This window comes from Equus asinus, chromosome 20 (genome assembly GCF_041296235.1).
Source record: "Equus asinus isolate D_3611 breed Donkey chromosome 20, EquAss-T2T_v2, whole genome shotgun sequence".
In the NCBI taxonomy this organism is placed as follows: domain Eukaryota; kingdom Metazoa; phylum Chordata; class Mammalia; order Perissodactyla; family Equidae; genus Equus; species Equus asinus.
In genome coordinates, this window is record NC_091809.1 from 40,506,989 (window position 1) to 40,520,419 (window position 13,431).

The 13,431-nt window shown below is 36.0% G+C and overlaps 2 protein-coding genes across 2 annotated transcripts; both read right to left on the reverse strand.

Moving 5' to 3' along the window:
• Window positions 1-1,414: 1,414 nt before the first annotated feature.
• On the reverse strand, window positions 1,415-2,365 carry LOC106835970 (putative olfactory receptor 8G3). Its single transcript, XM_014848599.2, has one exon. The coding sequence runs from the start codon at window positions 2,351-2,353 to the stop codon at window positions 1,415-1,417; it is 939 nt and encodes a 312-aa protein (XP_014704085.2). The 5' UTR covers window positions 2,354-2,365.
• A 7,335-nt stretch (window positions 2,366-9,700) lies between these two features.
• On the reverse strand, window positions 9,701-10,645 carry LOC106836011 (olfactory receptor 8G1-like). The gene has a single exon (XM_014848621.3). The coding sequence runs from the start codon at window positions 10,634-10,636 to the stop codon at window positions 9,701-9,703; it is 936 nt and encodes a 311-aa protein (XP_014704107.3). The 5' UTR covers window positions 10,637-10,645.
• Window positions 10,646-13,431: the final 2,786 nt, after the last annotated feature.

Sequence of the window (13,431 nt, forward strand, 5' to 3'; positions counted from 1 at the left end):
ACAGGAATTTAGATCTTGAGAGCATAGGAGAATTCTAAAGAATATAGGAATAGTAGACTTAAGGAGCAGTACTCTATTTAGGGTGCTATAGAACACTCCAGGAAGAGTCCTTCCTCTGCCGGGGCTGAATCTAGCGCAAACTCATGTCCTTCTTGGGCTGGGGTGGCTCCGGGCTGGCTGCATGAGATAAAGACTGAAAATCTGGCTTGCTAGATTGTCAGCCATGTGGGACCCCCAGGGTACATGCATGTGCCCCAAGCTGAGGAGAAGGTGTGGAAATCAGTGATCTGGGTTAGATTTCAGGTTTTTTCTGAGACTCCTGGCAATGCCACACTGCCTCAGTTAAGTGCTGGAGAAAGTGTATGGTGTCCAAATGCTGGAGGGAAGTTCCACACTGCTTGTACTAGATAAAACATGAGAGAGCAAACAATGGAAAAAAAATGTGCTCTGTACATTTTTGTTAAGAGAGCCAAACCAAAAACCAGGAAGAGAAGTCCTCTTCCTCCCCAAATGCCCACTATTGACAGGACTTAACACCTTACCAGAGGACAAAGAAGAAATAGTTCACAATGTTCAGCTTCATTATCACAGAGGCAGCAAAAAGGTGAAGTTAGAACCGAGATCATAAATGCAAAACTGAGCGATGAAATATTCAGTGTTTCACCATTAAGTATGTCACAGATCTTAGTTGATGCCCTTTTACAGGTTAAGAAACATTCATCTATTCCTGATTTTATGAGTTTTTATTAGAAATATTTATTGGGTTTTGTAATATTCTTTCTCTGTGTCTATTTGAATGATCATAAGGATATTTATTTTTTAGCCTGTATGTATAGTGAATTACCTTTACTGATTTTTTCTTTTGCTTGAGGAAGATTGTCCCTAAGCTATCATCAGTGCCAATCTTCCTCTATTTTGTATGTAGGACATTGCCACAGCATGGCTTGATAAGTGGTGTGTAGGTCCGTGATTGGGATCTGAAACCATGAATTGTGGTCTACCAATGCGGAGTCTGTCAACTGAACCACTATGCCACCATGCCAGCCCCATGACTGATTTTTTGAATGTTAAACCAATCTTTCATTTCTAGTATAAATCCTATTTTATAATGATGTAGTGTTGTCCCCCCTTATTCATGGGGGATATGTTCTAAGACCCCCAGCGGATGCCTGAAACTGCAGATAGTACTAAACCCTACATACACTATGTTTTTTTCTGTACAATATAGCATGGATACACTGGACAAAGGGTTGATTCATGTCCTGGTGGGACAGAGCAAGATGGCCTGGAGGTGAATTTTGGAGATATGTTATATGAGGAAGTGTCACTTAATTTCCAAAAATTTGAATAATAAACCCAACCCATTACATATGTCAGCAAACCAAAAGCCTGTTTCTCGTATGACATCATGATTCTATTCATGAAAATTTTTACTGTCCAGAATTTTTTTCAGGGCAAATTTGACATCTTTATTCCGCAGACTGTAGATCAGGGGATTCAGCATGGGCACAATGATAGAATAAAACACAGAGGACACTTTCCCTTGGTCCATAGAACTCACAGATGGTGGCTGCAGGTACATGAATGCTGCAGATCCAAAGAAAACAGCAACAGCTGAGATGTGGGAACTGCATGTGCTGAAAGCTTTGGACCTGCCCCCAGTAGAGTGGATTTGGAGGATGCTGGAGAGGATGAAAATGTATGAGGCAAGGATAGTTAAGGCAGGAGTCAGAATGTTAAATGCACTCAAGACTAGAACCAATAATTCATTGATATAGATGCTGGAACAGGAAAGTTCCAAGAGTGGAAAGAGATCACAGAAATAATGGTTAATTACATTGGTCTTGCAGAAAAAGAGTCTCAACATAAAGCCTGTATGGACTGTGGATCCAAGGATGCCCAAAATATAAACTCCCACTGTGAGCCAGAAGCAGATGTGATAAGACATGATGACGTTGTAAAGCAAGGGGTTACAGATGGCAACATAGCGGTCATATGCCATTGCAGCCAACATGTGACACTCTGCAATAGCAAAAATGATGAAGAAATAAAGCTGAGTCATGCATTCAGGGTAGGAAATGATGTTCTTCTCTGTCACAAAGTTCACCAGCATTTTGGGAGTAATGACAGTGGAATGGCAGAGATCAATGAAGGACAAGCTGCTGAGGAAATAGTACATGGGGGTGTGCAGGTGAGAACTGAGTCCTATCAATGTGATCATGCCCAGGTTCCCCACCACTGTGACCACATAGATTCCTAGGAAGAGGAAGAAGAGTGGTAGTTGGAGTTCAGCATGATCTGTTAGCCCAGCGAGGATGAACTCAGTTACTATGGAATGATTTCCAGTGTCCATTATCCTCTCATAGGATTCTAAGTATAAAAAAGAGAAAATGAGTGTATTTGAGTGTGTGTGTGTGTGTGTATGTGTGTGTAAAAGGGAGAGTAACTCTGTAGAGATCATTATTTTATACCTCATCAGAGGAGACTCATAATGCAGGTATCTCTGGAGTCTCTTCCACTTCTCTAGGTCTATCATCCCAATTAACCAGGGAAAGAATCACAAATTCAAGAAACTTTTAATTAAGATATTTCTAATTTTTAAGAGAAAACACAAGTTTTTGGATTTTTGAGTCAGTTAGTAGGAAGCTTACTACTGTTATTTTTAAAGACTCTTTTTCTCTTCTTATATTCTATATGTATATGTTCATAACCTGCATGTCAAATGAGACAATGATTAAATTTTCATTTGTCTCAGAAGAAAGGAATAGCAAATGCTTTCTACCGTTAGTAAACAGAGGATTCAAAAGTCTGTGAAAAAATTATTGTGGTCTGAATTATTTTACTTACTAGAATTCCAGCTTAAAATTCCTGAATGACTAGGGTAACTATCAGCATGATTTCACCTGAAATTCTGCTCTTCGTATGTCCTGGCTTCCACCATCCCCCTACTACTTCACAAGACGAGAATGGAACATACTTATATTTCAGCAATTTCTTCAAGAGTAAAGTATCGTCTTCCTTTGTTTCTAATTTGAATCATCCCAGGGAAGTAATACAATGGCTTTGTAAATTGTGTATTCCACCACCATGCCCAGACAAGCAGTAGACTATGAATGGTTTATGTTAACTGGACTTCATGGTTATACTGGTGGAGGTCAGAAAACTACTTTTATTCCCAAAATATGAGAAAAGCTTTGGAATAAAAACGCTAGGTGTCTTCTTATCATGTATTTGCATGCACTTTCTATAGCATTTAAAGATGATAGAGATATGGATTAGCACAGCACATGCAAAATACAATTAGAAATTTTCATTTAAATTCAGTATTAGTCAACAGTTATCTATTTTTAAAAAAGACATATATATATATTTTGCTTAGAACTGCAAAGAAAATGAGTGAATTCTAGAAAATGGAAATTCATATTCTTCCTTAAAACTCAAGCAATAGTTGGCTTAGTCTTTTTATCTTGGTGGGGGAGGCCAGTGCGGTGGCGCAGCAGTTAAGTGCGCACATTCTGCTTCTTGGTGGCCAGGGGTTCAAAGGTTTGGATCCTGGGTGCTGACATGGCACTGCTTGGCACACCATGCTGTGGTAGGCGTCCCACATATAAAGTAAAGGAAGATGGGCACTGATGTTAGCTCAGGGCCAGTTTTCTTCAGCAAAAGGAGGAGGACTGGCAGCAGTTAGCCCAGGGCTAATCTTCCTCAGAAAAAAAAAAACTTGGGTTACAATACATTATGTGATGTAGAAAACCTAGAAAATTCATAAAAATTATCTAAAAGTATTATCTTTTGAAGAAACGCTGAAATAACTGAGGATATTTAGCTAGCAAAGCAAAAATGTATGTGGGGCATGATAGTTATTACCAAATGTCAAACATTACTATTTCTGTCTCACATAAAATTAAATTAAATGATGCCCGAAAGGTGCTGACCAGTTCCTGACTCTTGGTAAGAACTTAATAAATTCCAATGTTGTTTTAATTGTAATCTGTTCAGTTTCTCTCTGTTATATCTTTCACATACCCAACATTTTCATTCTCATAATGGCAAGCAGAGTTTTAAATTTGTTTCTTCAGTATATCTTTTTGTTTTTCCTTTCCATTAATACACACAATAATACAGACATTTAGAATTTTTTACTAAAATGTTAACCTCTTAAAACTGTCAATATCTTCCATGGTATCCAAATAAAGTACAAACCAATTTCTTGGACTTTCAAATCTTTATGCTATCAAGAAAAAGTTTTCTTTTTTATGTCCCAACAAGTATCGAATGATTTAGCTGTTCCACAAAAGAGTATTTGGTAGACTCAGTTTTGCCTCATTGTGTTCTCTTGGTTTTTCTCTTCTTCTATTCCCTCTGTATTATGAAGTCTATTTGATAGTTGAGATCCTTTAGTTCTAACATCTGCTGCCAATCCTCCTCTTTTTGCTGAGGAAGACTGGCCCTGAGCTAACATCCGTGCCCAGCTTCCTCTAGTTTATATGTAGGATACTTGCCACAGCATGGCTTGCCAAGCAGTGCCATGTCCACACCCGGGATCCCAACCTGGGGAACTCCGGGCCGTCGAAGCAGAACATGTGAACTTAACTGCCACACCACCAGGCCGGCCCCTAGTTAAAGACTTTAATAGCAAAAGCCCCAGTTAACAAGATCATTTTTTATATGTCCATGAAAACTTTCCTTATATTTACACTGAGCACTTAATTCTGTATTAATGATTATGAATTATTTACTGTTTTTCCTTCTCTAATAGACTGTAAACTCAATACAGTCTTTGTCACAGTGAGCCTCGATAGTGAGCCTTGCATATAGTGAGCCTCAATAAATATGTGTTTAATAAAATCATTGAAGGAGAGTTAGAGATAAGTTAACATGGATTCGTATAAGTGAACAAAGCCCTCAGTCTGCCTGAGTTGAAATGAGTGAACAAAAAATGTTTGCTATATTTTTATACTGAAAGGGACAGGGAGATAATAAAGGAACCTGTTTTCATCAAAGAATGTGAACTTAGAATGAGGACAGGTGAATATTGTTAAATAGCTATGTGCATCTCTATGTGCACTGGGAAGTAGCTAGAACAGAAGACAAAGATTTTGGTAGTCAGGGACTGAGATTCAAACATACCCCTCCTTCTTCCCAGAGAGCTCAACACTGTGTTCTTTCTTGTCCATTGCTGTGGAGGGAAGAATGACCTGATGATGCTGGTGGATAGTTCTGAGTACTAACTTTCCAGTACTCCTTCACACTAAGGAGGTCATGGACTAAAAGTCTCCTTTGGCAATTATTTTGAGTCACTGGTCTTGATCTCTGATGAAGCCAGTGCCCAAAGCCATCTGGTCCTCTGCAAAGGTTTGTTGATATGATATGATGATTTTATCCTCTAGGTATAGATACTACAAATCTGACTAGGAACAAACAGTGATAATGACTTCCCACAAGAATCAACTCTTGGGAAAAGAAACGATTAGAATTTCCCTTTATCCCCATTGGTTCTCAAGTGTTTAACAGTGTCACATGGGTGTGATTTATTGTTCTTGTTAGACTATGGATTGAAAACGAGGATGTGTGAGAGAGTGTTAGAGCTCCAATGAATTTGATGCCAAGCCATTGAAAAATGCAAAATTTTAGGAAATTTTTAAGACCTACACTAAGAAGATTTTCTAAAGTTGTTTCTTACAGGAGAAAGTAGAAAATCAGGGAAAGTAAACATCGTGTGTAAGATTCAAAACTATTCGTTTTTATTGATTTGTACTGACTGTATTTAGGAATCATGATGTACTCATATTACAGTGATGCTTGGAATATTTTAACTTGTGACTTGAATGAAGGAATCTGCTAGATATTACCATAAACCCATAAGGCATTCCTAAAAAGCCTAACAAGGAGAAACGATGATTTTATTTTCCTCTAAAATTAAAAGAGTAACGATGAGCAACAAGCGAATATATGTGTTATAGAGATTATTTTAGTTCCATATAAATCCTAAATTATTTTTTGGAAGTTAAAATTGTATTTCACGTCTTTATCCAAAATATTCAGTAAATGTTATATAATTTTTGGCAATAGTTACATTAAATTTTCTTAGTCAAATTTATTTTGAAATGCTTTAAATTATTGTTTTATATGGGGCTTTAATCATTTTTGTAAAGGAATTTTTTCAAATTGCTGTGAAAGGGGTAAAAACTAAAGAGAATAATTCATATGTCCTAAGGAAAATGTTGCTCATCAGTACTTATCAAACCTTACAACAAGAAATACGGTACAAAGGAAGACACAATTTTTATTCTTAAGTATTTTTGACAATTTTGATGGAGATAATATCCACAAGCATGCATTAATAGTAAACAATATGACAAAAAACATCATTATTTTAGTATGCATGATGAACCAGAAATGTGCCTGATAATAGCCTGGTGTAGTAAAAAATGCATGGAGAATTAAAATTTGTGTTTGTCATTGAAAAGTGTGTAAAATTTGGAAAAGGAGAATGTAATCAGGAAGCCGCATCAAGGTGGAAAGCAGCATGAATGAAGACAAGGCCATGGGAATGAACCCAGCACTGTTGAGATACTATTGGAACTACCTCACCCAGCATGACATACAGCTTTCTAGACAATCCTAATAGTTATCAAAATATTGGTATATTTTATTTATGAATTGCTTTTATTTTAATCACATTTAACCTATTATTCTATTCAGATACAATGTTAAATTCAAATGTTAAACTCTAGAGAAAACAGCATGGAGTTATCTATAACTAAATATAAATACTTGAAAGAGTAGGAGAACTGCTATTATTCCTAATTTTAACTCTCCTTTTCTTCTTCAATAATAAATGCCTTGAATCTTAGTTCAGCACATGGCTATATGGATAATCATAGTATTTATTAGTCCCTATTGCAGCTAGGTTTGGCCATATGGCTAAGTCCTCACCAAAGAGAAATAGGTGGAGGTGAGATCTGTCACTTCCAGGTAGTGTTTCTCAAGTTAAGGGACATTCCCTTCCACTTTCATATCTTTCTTTCTGATGACGGGGTGCTGGAGGTGAAGGATGGGTCTGGGTTCATTACTGAGACCAACAGATAGAAGCTACATGTTGTAGCCTGCAGAGCTACAATTTAAAAGATGTTTATGTTCCTGATGAGGCACTGTACCAGCCCTGAATCATCTTCTGATTTAAGGCACCATGGTGAGCTGTATATCTGTGTGTGTGTATGTGTGAGTGTGTGTGTGTGTGTGCATGTTTGTGTGTGTGATATGCAATCAAACCTAATTTTAACTAATGCAAAAGATAAAAAGTTATCTGTCTAAAGTTCAGTCCTGTGACATACTGATGATCCCTGAAAACATTAATTGTACATGAGGAATTGTTTTCTTTTATAAATTAATGCATGCTTGTATCAGATTTAAAAACAAACTATGTATGAGACCATTATGAAAGTTTATCATAGTGCCTAATGTTAGAACGTATTTACTCTATCATACTGCTTTCAATTATTAAAATATTTGATAATATATATCCTTCTGTAATTGTACCTAATAAATCATATATATTTGTTATTGTTTTTTCTTATTTCTAGTACGTCTCCTTCTCCATGGTCCTATATCTCTCTGTGTTGTTGTCGAGCTCCATCTCCACTTTGGAATCTATCTGATATCTATTCTACTATTTTAACAGCATGTCTTCCACCTGTTTTAAGACCACCAAACAGTACAGACATATTTCTTTTTCCTTCTTAATACTTTTAATACAAAAATGAATGCTTGGAAACACAAAAAATTCTCATATAAAGTCATTTTTATCAATCAGTCATCAATGTGAAAAAATTTGCTAGATGTTGGTTGTTTAATGTTTATAGTAATAAAATAAAAATTACAAACACATATGCTTTGTAAAACATATCCTAACAATAAAATGCATATTGGTATACAATACATGCAAATACATAAAGTCACTCATAAACATATAGATATATACATATACATATGTATAGATACACACACACATATAGATATTTTTTATAGGAGTAAAAAATGGGATATGAAGATAAGGACGATTAGTACATAGAAAGCCAAGAGAGAAGTTTCTTCTAATTTTAAAAAAGAAATAAGCTTCTCTTACTCATTACAAGTTTTGATTTTATGAAGTAAGATAAAAGGTGACATCTCACTGAGGTGTTAATGGCATGTATTTGAAGGCAAGCTGATGATAAAGCAAGCACTGTTTTGGTCTGAGCGATGAGACAGATTGTTTTTAAAATGCACTTAAACCAGGTGTAAATGTCCATGCTGAGTTAAAGAATCATTAGCCCTGTGCACTATCTCTGGGCTCAGCATAACAGAAATGAGCAGTCAAGAGCATGATGTTCTTTGGAGATGTCTATGCTTGTCTCTTTGATGCAAATTTTTGGGGAGGATTTGAAACTCTGAGCCATCCAGAAAAAACACAACATGACTTGTCATCTAGAAATAGCTCTAAAACAAAACAGAAATATCCAAGAATCTGAGGAGTTATTCTAAGGAGAGAGAGAAAACACATCCAGAGGCTGCTACCATTGGCAAGAGAAGACGTAGGAACTGAGAAACTGGCAGAATGCCACCAAGAGCTACTGAGACTTATTAATGGAAACAATTATTTGCCAAGAGAAATTTCAAGAGTTTTCTGTTTGCTGTTTTCAAGAGCACCAATGGAAACCTATTGGGAGAGGGGTGAACGTGGGAATCTATTGCTTAGACATCCCCTTCCTCCTCTCAAAAAATTTAATTTCTTTTTCCAGAATGGATAGAATTTTGAGGTAAGGAGGATACTTATCATTAGTCAGAAAACAATTTTTCAGTTTTAGCTTGCTATGTATATGGTTGTAATAGTAAAAGAATGTCGCTTCTAAATCTGAGATTATATGACGCAAGTGGCAAAAAAGAGATATCTTTTAGAGATAAGATAAAATGAATATAGGATTGTCTGGAAAGTGAAGGCGGTAGCATTATCACACAACTGTGGAGCCAGGAGTGTTTCATAAAGATATAAGCCAAATTACACATAATATATTCAATGATGTTTATTACTGTCAATCCCTTCCACTATAGTGTGACCTGCTATGATATAGGAATTATATCTTATCAACGTCATATGCCCCATATTCCCTAATACAATTCTGTGCACTTGAGAAGAATTAAAGATTAAATTTTGTAGGTTCCAAATGGTTAAAAATTATCTATTTTAGAGAACACACTTTTAGAAACATTCGTCAATACTCTTATTGGGCAGGGACACAAGTATTGAGACTATCAAAGGATACTGACCAGATGGATTTATTTCCTGAATTAATATAAATAAGTATTGCCTTAAAAAGTACCATATTTCGTGCATATAAAGTATAATCACTTACATGGAAGCCTTTGAAGACTTTTAAAAAATGTTTAGAGGTAATATGGAAGGCAGCTATGCACACTACTATAGCACCAACACTAGATGTAGTATAGATTATTATGGGTAGATGGACTCTGGGGCATTCGAGAAATGGTGCTGCTCTCCATGTGACTGATACTATGAATCCCCTGGCACTTTTATTCCAAATAATCACGTAGTCTCAATAATTTCATTACTTGTGGACATACACTGCTGTCTCTGGTCTGTTCCTTACCAAAACTTCTTGAGGAATTATAAATTTTTGCTAAGGCAAAATATCCTTTTTCATAGGTAAGTTCTTTTCTCAAGGATTTTATTTAGGGCGACTTTGACATCTTTATTCCTCAGGCTGTAGATCAAAGGGTTCAGCATGGGAATAATTATGGTGTAAAACACTGAAGACACTTTCGCTTGGTCCATAGAATTGACTGATGATGGTTTTAAGTACATGAATGCTACAGAGCCAAAGAAAACAGCAACAGCTGAGATATGGGAGCTGCATGTGCTAAAGGCTTTAGATCTTCCCTCAGTTGTGTGGATGTGGAGGATGCCGGCAATGAGGAAGACATATGAGCCAAAGATAATGAGGGTTGGGGTAAGGATATTAAATGCACTGAAACACAAAACTACCACTTCATTGATATAAGTACTGGAGCAGGAGAGCTCCAGTAGTGGAAAAATATCACAGAAGTAATGGTTGATTACATCAGCCTTGCAGAAAAGCACTCTTAGCATGCAGCCTGTGTGAGCTGTGGCACCTGACAAGCCCATGATATACACCCCAACTACCATCCAGGAACAGACCTGATTAGACATGGTGACATTGTAAAGCAATGGGTTACAGATGGCTACATAGCGATCATATGCCATTACAGCCAACATATGACATTCTGATATAACAAAAACAAGAAAGAAATAGAGTTGAGTCATGCATGCAGGATAAGAGATAATATTCCTCTCTGTTACAAAGTTCATCAGCATTTTAGGGGTAATGACAGTGGAATGGCAGAGATCAATGAAGGACAAGCTGCTGAGGAAATAGTACATGGGGGTGTGCAGGTGAGAAGTGAGCCCTATCAGTGTGATCATGCCCAGGTTCCCCACCACTGTGACCACATAGATTCCTAGGAAGAGGAGCAGAAGGGGCAGCTGGAGTTCTGGCTGTTCTGTTAACCCAGCAAGGATGAACTCAGTCACTGTGGAATGATTTCCCTCTGTCATTTTCCTTTGGGAATTTTATGCAGGAAGAGAAGAAGAAAAATTATGGTAGGTATTTATTGTCTCACCACACAATGAAGTGTGAAGCAGAATTCAAGTCTTTTCAACCAGGTGATTCCAGTTTTCTGTTTGTCCCTGATCTATGTTAGCAGTCAAAGACCCTGAGATCTCAATAATATGAGACGTGTAAGTAAATATCAGATAGAACTATTCCTTTTTCATTCTATGCTATAAGAGTGGATCTTGGTACTGCTCAGTCCCTGAACGTCCAAATAACTTTTCTGTTAACTTTCATTGAGTGTTATAAGAACTTTCACTTGTTTGTATTCTTCTCATCCCTTCTTCAGAGCAAATACTACCATGCTTATTTTACATATTATGTAGCTGAGGCTTATAGCAGGTGGATATTTGCCCACAGTTAAGCATGTAATAACTGAATGATCAAGGATATAAGATAATACCTGTCTGTATCATCTTCCATCTCTTGTTTTATCTACTCATGTCTGCCCTCCTACCCTTGTCTCTTTGACATACCATAAACACCCTTCTCAGTAATCAATGTGATGGAAAAACTTAATGTAAGGTACTGACAATAGTGTATCAACAACTGATCCGGAATGGACTCAGATGTAGTGAGTACCTTGACTAATGGCACCACTTGGAAAATACAGAAATAGTGGTTCTGGAAAGTAACTGCATGGTTAACAGTAAGTCTATTGTTCAATTTGAGCTGCACATCCAGGAAGGACATGAGTTTCCTAATAAAGAAGATTCAAAAGTGTGAAAAAATAAAGTCCAAATTCAATCATTTCAAAAACACTTATGGAGTACTCACCTTGTGTTAAGCACTTTGTATGACCTGATGTAATCCTTGACCCTTAGGGGTTATGTTCTGGGAGATTAGGGCTGCATAATGTCAATCTTCCATGGTACTTAGACTATAGCAACATTTGCATGTTGCCTTGGTGTTATTGCATTTGCCTTCAAACCAGAGCTTTTAATAGCACTCCCTCAGAGTCATGAGGAACCAAAGCAGAAAGAATATGTCTATCTCTGGGACATGAGTTTAGAAGAAAGCTGATGATTTCGAGCATAGCACAATGTGATGACTGTTCTGTCTTCAAAAGAAAGAGATCCAAGAGTTACCATCAGAGATCATCGGTGTATCAAAAAGCAAGGGTGTGAATATTTGGATAAGAATGAAAGATCAGGAGATATTCTTATTTGTTCAATGTGTATCATGTGCTGTCCAGGCACTTTTATCAATGGTGTCTTATTTTTTCCCCCCCAGCAACATTATGAGTCGATTATTACCATTTTATAGATGAGGAAACTAAAATTCAGACACTTAAGCAATTTCTTAGTGGTGACTCTGTGGCTTTTCAATATAGATTGACAATGGTTTTCTAATAGTACCGGTAGAAAATTTAACACAGCCATGAGAAATAAAAATGGTAATAAAGGACTTGAGCTAATACTGATATCTTCTGGAAATACCATTCTTCTAAAACCAAAGCATGTATAAAACACATGCTAGATTCAAAAAACATAATAACTGGAGAAAAATTATAATAGTGATACTAATGTTTATTGAGTGATTCTAATTAGACCAGAGATTAGATAAGATACTACAGAGATGAATCTTATATTAGTTACTTATCCATGCATGGACTGCTCAATGAACAGTGTATGAATAAAGGGACACAACTGGATTCACTGCATGAAACAAATAAAACAAAATGTCTTTGTCTTTCCCAAATTATCAATTTCATGTAAACTTTTATTGAGCACAAAGTCAACTGAACCACTAAAAGGTCTATCTCTGGTATGTTTGCTTACACTGTGCAAGTCATGGCTGGAAATAGGTAAATATAACGCCAAAATTTAATCTTATGTTTAGTACTTTGTCTCTCAGTTCCAAGAATTTTCTAGTATAATACTAATGATTGTTTCTATAGTATAATAATCTCAATCTTTGGAATTTACAGTTTTCACATATTTACTACTTTGTTAATTATTGCTTAATTTAGTTATGTGAAAAGTGTAAGTATATTTTTATTTTTTTTATTTTCTTAAAATAAGAAATGGTTTTCTGCCACTCTTGTTGACATTTGCATCTACAGACATAGACTTCATTCATGGTTGTGAAGATGTCTTTCCGAGAGTGAAGGCTTATTAGTCTTCAGATAGCAGGACATGGCAAAAGTGTGATTTTTAAAAGTTATTTACCTGGAGGTTAGTGACAGCACCATGTAAAACTGTTTTCCTTCTTCAGAAAAAAATTTAACTTAAAGGAAGTGAAATTTTCAATATTTAAAATGCTGTTAACTGACTGGATGTTTCTAAAAATCAGGATTTAAGTAATGTTAATTAAAATATCCTATAGATTGATGTGTTGTATTTTTAATTTTTATGAAGTTGTATCATTGCAGAGATTCTCTTTGATATGATGAAGGTATTGACATGATGAATCTATCGTTTTTCATGCTTCCTGAGTTGTCCTTAGATATCTCATACCTTGGAAGTTATGATAAATCTAACATTAAATAATAGGAGTTTAGATCTGACAACATCAATGTGTTATGGAGCTCAAGTCTCAAAACAAGTGTAGATTGAGTAATTGTCTGTCACATTTCCAAAATGTAGGTTTTAAATAGTTACGATAAAGTGAAATAGACAAACTTTCAAAACAAAATTAATTATTAAGTGCATTTTGCTTAAAAACTATATGCATAAGTACAATATAGCACAGGAACATTCAAAGAAATATTAATGATTATTTTTGTCATTTTAAATCT